General features: G+C 34.7%; 3 protein-coding genes across 7 annotated transcripts in view; all 3 read right to left on the reverse strand.

The window, feature by feature from the left end:
- Positions 1-4,640, reverse strand: part of LOC108743359 (aminopeptidase N) — a 25,633-nt gene extending 20,993 nt beyond the window's left edge. Inside the window, exon 1 of the mRNA XM_018478910.2 lies at positions 4,535-4,640. The gene's annotated coding sequence lies outside the window, so the exon portion shown is untranslated. The remainder of the gene's footprint in view (positions 1-4,534) is intronic.
- Positions 592-8,134, reverse strand: part of LOC108743366 (zinc finger MIZ domain-containing protein 1) — a 39,150-nt gene continuing 31,607 nt past the window's right edge. For 3 of the 5 annotated variants that reach the window (XM_018478936.1, XM_025974918.1, XM_018478919.2), the window contains 7 exons: positions 2,885-3,774; positions 2,478-2,824; positions 2,084-2,412; positions 1,873-2,020; positions 1,482-1,808; positions 1,151-1,417; positions 592-1,089 (listed from right to left, as the gene is read on the reverse strand). In XM_018478936.1, the coding sequence (XP_018334438.1) occupies positions 949-1,089; positions 1,151-1,417; positions 1,482-1,808; positions 1,873-2,020; positions 2,084-2,412; positions 2,478-2,824; positions 2,885-3,774 (2,449 nt within the window). In that variant the 3' untranslated portion in view covers positions 592-948. The remainder of the gene's footprint in view (positions 1,090-1,150; positions 1,418-1,481; positions 1,809-1,872; positions 2,021-2,083; positions 2,413-2,477; positions 2,825-2,884; positions 3,775-8,134) is intronic. The other 2 variants (XM_018478927.2, XM_018478946.2) reach the window with 2 other exon arrangements.
- Positions 6,336-7,217, reverse strand: LOC108743389 (protein CutA homolog). The gene is made up of 2 exons (XM_018478958.2): positions 7,002-7,217; positions 6,336-6,947 (listed from the first exon to the last, which is right to left on the reverse strand). The coding sequence occupies exons 1-2, from the start codon at positions 7,046-7,048 to the stop codon at positions 6,545-6,547; spliced, it is 450 nt and encodes a 149-aa protein (XP_018334460.1). The 5' UTR covers positions 7,049-7,217; the 3' UTR covers positions 6,336-6,544.

Genomic DNA, 8,134 nt, shown 5'->3' on the forward strand with positions numbered 1-8,134 from the left:
GTTAAACGATAGCGGTCATTTAAATAATATTTGAAGATTATTTAATTATATGTATGTATATTTGTATGCATTGTCAACAGAAATATTTCATGAAGCTTTCTTCTGCTTAAACACCTAAATGTGTTGCTAGAAATATTTTTTTTTGCTGTTAGTCTTGTTTAAACCCATCATCAGGCCGTGATGGTTTTTGATAGGTTCTTTACCTAAATCATTACACGTGTTTCACTCGCACAGGTTCACGGAATTGAGAGAAAAGCATTAATACTTTCAAAGACATTGAGACCAAAGGTGATCAACAAATTGATCGTCTAAGATTTAAGTAACTAGTAGTGTGTGTTTGGTTCCAACAACTAACCTACAAGTTGTTCCACTAAAACCCGGTACTTACTGAGAATTCAACATGAATCAAATCTACTTTATTTAAACCTTTTTATTTTGAAGTCACGAATTTTAAAACCGTTTTTAATTTTTTTTACATACATGCAGAAAATATTAAGTATTTATTGATTTCCGATTTTGATTGTTCTATCACCCCTCCACAAGTTTCCCTTAAAACTATGAAAACCTTAACGGAAATTATCGTCTTGTAAGTTTTTTTTTTGTTTCGCCTGGTGTTACTTCAGCGTCGTTGAGCAGGTTAATGTGGAACGGATGGTATTGAACGCCAACGTAATACTATCCTAAACTGGCCTTTATAAAGAAAAAGCCGGTTTCGTTGGTTACAAAAAGCCGAATAATAGAACGGAAAGGGCTTCTTCAATGAGCCTCTTTAACGCGTGCGTTACCAAAGAAACAGGCGATTCGCCACATTTAAATAGTAGGTAGGTATGTACAAATAATACAGTAAAAATAATTTGATTTAGACCTTTTCCATAAATAAACATGATTCAGTTCTATCACACTTTGTTTTAACTTCACATTTTAATGAGAGCAGCAGGAACTCGTCTTTTATTCGAACAGCGCCAGGATATCATCGTTTGTCGATGCGTTTGTGGGCCCGGTGCTGCTACCGCTTGAAGGGGGCGTATTCAAGTCGGGGGGATCCAAATATGAGAGCAGCTCCATGGGATCCACACTGTCAGGTAACAACTGTAAACAAAACGAAGAAAAGATTACACAACGTCTCAATTGAAAATTTTACATTACTTACATTGAGGGTTTCTTGGCCGGTGCCTTCCCCATCAATAACAGCAGCAGGGTCGAAGTTCAAATCCGAAGGAATGTCAGCTACCGAGGATTCGCACTTGTCGTTGCTGTTCGTGTTTCCACTCGAATTCAGATGGCTGTTATCAGAATTGGCAGGAGGGACGCTTGGAGGTCCCGTCGTCCCACCTCCGGGCGTGTTCGCTGAACCGGGAGTTCCGCCTGGCGTGTGAGGGGTATGCGGCGTATGGGGAGTGTGAGGTGTGTGGGGCATCTGGAAAGAATTATAGATTTTGAGTAATGTCGTTAATAAGCATGTCATCGAAGTCAATTCTTACTTGTTCATTAAGGCTTTTTTCCATCGCATTTAATGGATCAAGAGAATTAACCGATTCGCTGAGATGAGAAAGAGGTCCATTTCCTCCTGTGTACTCGTTTCCGCCACCGTTACTCGAACCGAACTCAAACTGGCTACTTCTTGAACCATTGTATGATGTAGGACCATTCATCATCGATCCACTAGCTATACTGTTCATATCCGGGGGAATGTAGGGAGACATAGCTTGCATGTCCCAATTGTTCATTGTGGGCATCGTCATACTGCCCGGTGACATAGCTTTATTTAGTTTCTTTGCTCCACAAGAATCGTTACCTTCGTCTTCCATCTAGAATAAACGCGGAGATTAGTAAAATCTTTATGATTTGGTTCTTATCGTATATTTAACTTACTTTAATGTTAGGACTCAAGCTTTTGGCAGTCTTCCAATTAGCAGAGTTGTCAATTGTAACTTCTTCAACATCAGGATTGCCTATATTGTTATTCAATATTCCCCACATGTATTGGTCCACTTCTAAACCTTCCAACTGGGCTGATTTACTGAGGGAAAAAAGTCAGTGTTAAAAGCTGTCGTCCAAAGGTACACAAATTTTGTAAACCTACTTGCATACTGGACACCTCCAAGATCCTCTCTCACAATTTAGTTGGAGATATGATTCCAAATCGAAACATTGTATATGTTTACACTCGTGACCCCGAGCTGGAAGGGTTATTCTTTTAAACGTTATGGGGCATTTAAGAGAAACTTTTAATGCGGTTTGTTCCACAGTGTCCCGATCCCTATCCGAGAGATTTGGACCAGAGGTATTGCTAAAGTTTCGTTTAATTTTCGCTATGCAATGGTCAGCTGTCAATAACCGTTTCCTTAGGAGACCTTGCAGAACGGACCTTACGCTGGGCCTATGCACCAATTGCAGCACGAATAAGTGCGACTGAAACAAAATATTATTATTAATTCACATGCTCCTGATCAGCCATTTTTTTTCTTACTACTTACACAACAACAAGCGGCAACAGTGATTTGTATTGTGTTTCTACCTGGCTGACAAACTTCCTTCAGGTAAAGTGGTTTATGTGAAGTCTTATTTTCTCCCCGATCTATAACGAGGGGGGTAGCATTAACAGAAACTTGTACAGATGCAGGCCAATTGGTGTTCATTTGTCTGTCTTCGTGATGGAAACACTTTAGCTGGAGTTCCAAATCGGACCTCCACATCAACGTTTGATGTACTGTAGGCTTTAGTTGGAACACGTGATTACTAACAGCTAGATTGTGCTCTAATCTAAATGGAGGCAGAATGATACCGTCTCTTACAGGAAACGTCAACCTTAATTCATCATCTTCTGAAAAAAAAATCGATTAGAAACACCTATCCACAATAATTTATAATTGATTGAAATTACTTTGTGCAGGTAGTGGGGGCTTGATGTCGTTGAAGGTAGGTTTCACATCCGGGTTAGGACTGATATACGGTGGCATACTACTGGCAGGCGTTAAGGGCGGTGTAGGGTTTCCAGGAATGGGACTGTGCTGGTAATTCATGGTGTTCCTCATGCTCATATCCTGTTGGAATTGGTTCGTGTTTGCATATTGGGGTGTAGTATTGTTCATGTATTGTCCACCGTTTCCACTGTGGAATTGATTCATTGAATTTGTTGGAAAATACTGGGACTGGCTTGTATAAGGAGGGGTTGCTTGTCTTAAGGTAGTATTATTTCTAATGGGTCCCATACTTCCCGGACCAAACGTAGCCGACGGTCCTAAGGCTTGTTGTGTAGGGTACTGCGACTGGAACGTCGGCTGTCGCGTATTATAACTAGGATACTGTCCATTAGGATTAAAGTTTGGGTTTATGGTAGGACCTGGTCCAGGGGTGGGATACGACTGCTGTGCTCTTTTCTGTGTCATGTGCATAGCAGGGGAGGGATAAGGTGCCATTCGCCGCGGGTACATGGTGTTAGCGGTGGGACCTGGACCTTGAATGCCCATTTTCGGTCCCATGGGATTCCCTTGCATGCTCGTCATCATGTTGCCGTGCATGCCGTTGAGGTTCATGTTGCCGCCCATATTCGACATGGGATTCATGTTATTCATGGGCATCATCCTTTGCTGGTAGCCCTGTGGGTACTGTTGGTTACTGAACTGACCGTTCTCTTGCAAAGCAACCACACTAGCAGTAGCAGTCGCCGTGGCCGTTGCGGCAGCCACCATCGCAGCCGTTGATAACGCGTTTCCACCACCGTAGCCACCTTCAGTACCGTTCATGCCACCATTTGCACCATAATTACCTACGCTGCAACAAAAATTGAATTATTATGATCGTCATATAGACAAGCGACTTTTTTGAAGTTTAGGTTTATAAGTACCTTATTTAAAATTTGACAACCTACTTAATTTTAGAAGCGATAGGAAGATTTAAACAAACTATTTATATATTTCCACCTATGTACTTTTACCCGTGTTGTTATTTACATAATGTTCAACATTAAATACATATTATGTAATGTATAACCTTATTGTATAAATATAATTGAAGCAAACAATTTGGTAATTAGGTATGCTATGACAGTATGACAGACAGACCAAAATCCCATGTATTTCCTCATGAAGCTTAATTCTCGTTCAATTAAATTTTCGATTTTACCCCCTCCACGCCCACTTTGACAGCAGTTCAAGGCCGTGATTTTGATCCGGAAGTGACACAGCATATCTACTTACATACTTTAGAAAAATGCACCCGGTAGTAAAAAATTGACTTTGTTTCATTACTGATAAAAATTTATACCTTTACAAGTTAATCACATTCAACTGTTGGTAAAATCTACAGTCAGAAATTTTAGTCGAACTATTTCCGAAATGTAGATTTTATAATAAATGATATTCTAGCAAGTTTTTGCACCGATAAATTTTAAGTTAAAATATATCGGCAATAGGTCTTGCAATATTGAAATATCAAAAGGATCGTTGAAAAATTGTTTATGATAAAATATAAAGATACATAGTATTATTTATTGTAAAGTCATTTTATGGCTGATCGNTAAAATGCTACTTACCCGTTGAATTAATTAGCGAAAGTTATTGGCAGCAATTTTGTTCGATGGTCACCTCCTTAACAGACGATGTCCATCTGACACTAGTTTGATCACGTTGTTGGACTTTTAGTCCTTTGTGACTTCCCACCTGTTCGGTCAGCAACATATGCCCCACTCTATCTATCATAATATAGCAAATTACAATGTCTACATGAAAATTGTTTGTTTGGTATTGTTTTTCGCTCTGACCGGAATGACATGGAAATTGAACATGATACATTAGATAATTAGGTCAACTTTTTTTGAGACAAGCCCATACCACACATTTATTAATTAATGTTGTTGGGAGTATCGAGGAGGAAACGCTCGGACACCTGATATTTAGGTTCTTATGGAAATATAATTCAGAAAATTTCCGGAAAAACTGTATTGGGTTAATACACTTTATCCTTATATTAGTAAAAGTGTATTTTTGATCAAAATTTTTTTGATACGTATGTGTCTAGTAACTTATTGCAGTTTTAAATTAGTAAGTTATAAGTTTCATGGAATCAAAATTATAATTTAATTAAACATACATACAATTTAGACATCTTTTGAGTTAGTTTAATATGAAATATAATAAATTAACTTGCCTAATTCTTTTTTATTGGTCTAAACTGGAAGTTATTTTTAAATCAGATCAGTTTTTGTGGCCCAAAAACGTTTTCGAAATTTTAGTTGTACTTCCGGCAACCAACATTACAGTAGCATTTGAAAGTTTCAAAAACAATTTTAATTAAACTAACAAATTACCAGAGATGTGATTTATTTGAAAAGCTTGCATTTAATATGCAAATACAAACTACCTATTTGTATCTTGCATTTAAATACTTTTTCGAGAAAAGCAGATTTTGTATTTCATTTAAAATATTTTTTTAAACGTTTTGTCAATTTGTAAAATGCAAAATACGTCTTTGCCGTTAAATGTTTTAGTAGTATCACCTATCAGATATTGTATAAAATGATGAATGAAAGTTGCCATTGAAATTAGAACTCCTTGGAAATGGATAATTTAAAATATTGGATCGATATTGTTTTCCGGGTTCAATATCATGATCCATAGAATTTTGAAGTTCCAAATTGATTTCAGTACCTGCCAAATCACCACTTATCGTACCTTTAGCAAGGAACTATGAAATCCTATGAATTACGGCAAAACAGCTCGCAAAAACAATATCAAATTTGATATATACCAGGTGTCTAAAACTGAAACCTTTCTTTCTCATATTGCAATGTGTAAAAGATCGGAATCATAATGGGTTGATTTTGATATAAAATGGTTGATGTTGATTTTACATCAATAAAATTATTTGCGATGCTATTTTGATCCGATCTTTCACGCTAAACAAACTATTTTGGCATCAGTGTCTTTTTTTCCAATTAAAACGGGTGACAAAGGCAAATAAGGAAGCATATAGAAGAATTATTTGTTGCTAAACTGAAGAAACTATAACGTAAAGATAGAAAAACTATATCTCAATCACTTCAAACAGAAAAATGTGAATCATACTCAATCTTTCTAGTTGATTATATAGTGCAAACATCTCTAGAAATTACACCCAGATAGAGAATTGACGTTAAAGATGATAACGTCGTTGCAGAAGTTTGTTTTTAAAACTTTTATTATTGACAAATTGTGATTAAAATTAATGTTATTGTATAAACAATTGTTTTTTATGATAAAGATATCAGTAACATTGAAGTGTCTATACTGATATCGATATAACTGCTTTCTTGAAACCTATATTGGTTTTGGTTAGCTGTTATCAAAACACAAACGAACCTTAAAAATTTTTTATTCTGGAAAAACTTTTATTTTCTTTTTATTTAGAAAGACAAATATTACATATAAAGTTAGTGATCTTGTAATTTTGTTTTGAAAATAATTACATTCCTTATCAAAGTTCAGTGTACATTTCAAATTTCTATTCATTTGTAGTAAGAGACATTAAAATTATTGACAAACTTAAAAATTAATTGGTACTAAAATTATTTGGTAGGAACTATTTCACCAACCCATTTTAAATATTCTTCATTACCATTTGCTATGGGCATTGAGATGACTTCACATACTGTGTATGGATGATTTTTCTTTACAAACTCAGTCAGTTCAGGAATCCTTGAAGTCCTGGTCTTTATCATCAAAAGTACTTCTGAATCTTCTTCAATTTTGCCTTCCCATTCGTAGATTGACGTTATTTTCGGTATTAGGTTTACACAAGCTGCTAATTTATTTGATACAAGGCCATGGGCCAATTTCTTGCCTATTTCTTCATTTGGAGCTGTAACGTAAGCAACCGAATGCGTTCCTGATACGTAAGATCCTGATGTTTTGTTCGCCGAACACTCTCCGGACATGGTAGTTAAAAATGCTGAGTTTTTTTTAAAAAGGCTGTAAATGACTTAAATGTTTAATTATAACATAACCTTAAGCAAAACTACTTACCTAAAAATGACAGTAGACAAGAGAACACTCTTTTTTAAAATAATCATTGATTGCTAGGATTAATTATTTATTTACTGTGCGTATATGCAACTACTTCAGTTTATGTTTATGTGTTTCTAATATGCACTAATAAGAACAAATAATAACAAAACCCAGCTGATTTGACAAATGCGATGTACCAGGTTAGCATAAATTACAGAACTAATAGAAACACTTAAATGCTCGAAGTTGCTTCATAGTTCTGTAAATATACTACAGATGCCGCAATGTGTGTACTTTTAGCATAAATTACGTAAATTTTAAATTTTAACTTAATTTACTATATAATTGTGCTAATTTTTGTAAAAGATGTAGAATGAAAATAAGTAGTATTTACTTACCTTCAGTACTGAACATAACTTAATATTTATTTTTTAATATGCAATATTGTGAATATGATTTGCTGTTATTGAAGGGTAGTTTTAAGGGAAATAAAAACAAAAATAGATTATGGGGTAAATATTAAAACTATCAGTCTACATTTTTATTTCATTGCACAGACACTGATAATAAAATATAACAAAAAAAAGGATAAATTTTAAAGTATACGTAAGATTAATCAAAATTTAGATAATACCGAAAAGAAACTATCATTTACTTTGTACTTAAAATAATAAAAAATAATAATAAAACGCAAACGTTCGCATAATAATAACTTAAAAGAAAAAAAGGGAAGGGCGATTATACCGAACAAATTTAAATTATGTATAGACACATTTTCTTAATTTAATGTACATTATATTTACAATATTTAGCAAAAGTCATGTTACACTGTTTCACTAGATAATAATTAAATTCTACATCAATATAACTATACACAATAATAAAATTGCCAATAATAAGGTGATGCTTTCATCCAAATTGGACATTTTTAGAATTGACACGTTGTATTATTTTATTTAAACAAATTACGAAAAAGTCACATAAGTATTATTTATATCATTGGTCCAAAATTGACACAGAAATAATTTGATTGAAAATGAAACAGTTAACAGCAAGAAAATGATATGTGAAAAATTGGTCTAGCGCATCTAGCAGTTGAAAAAAAATTAATTTAAACTAATTAATTTTAATGTTTTTGTACTCGCTAAACA

Source organism: Agrilus planipennis, unplaced genomic scaffold (assembly GCF_000699045.2).
Source record: "Agrilus planipennis isolate EAB-ADULT unplaced genomic scaffold, Apla_2.0 scaffold19, whole genome shotgun sequence".
NCBI lineage: Eukaryota > Metazoa > Arthropoda > Insecta > Coleoptera > Buprestidae > Agrilus > Agrilus planipennis.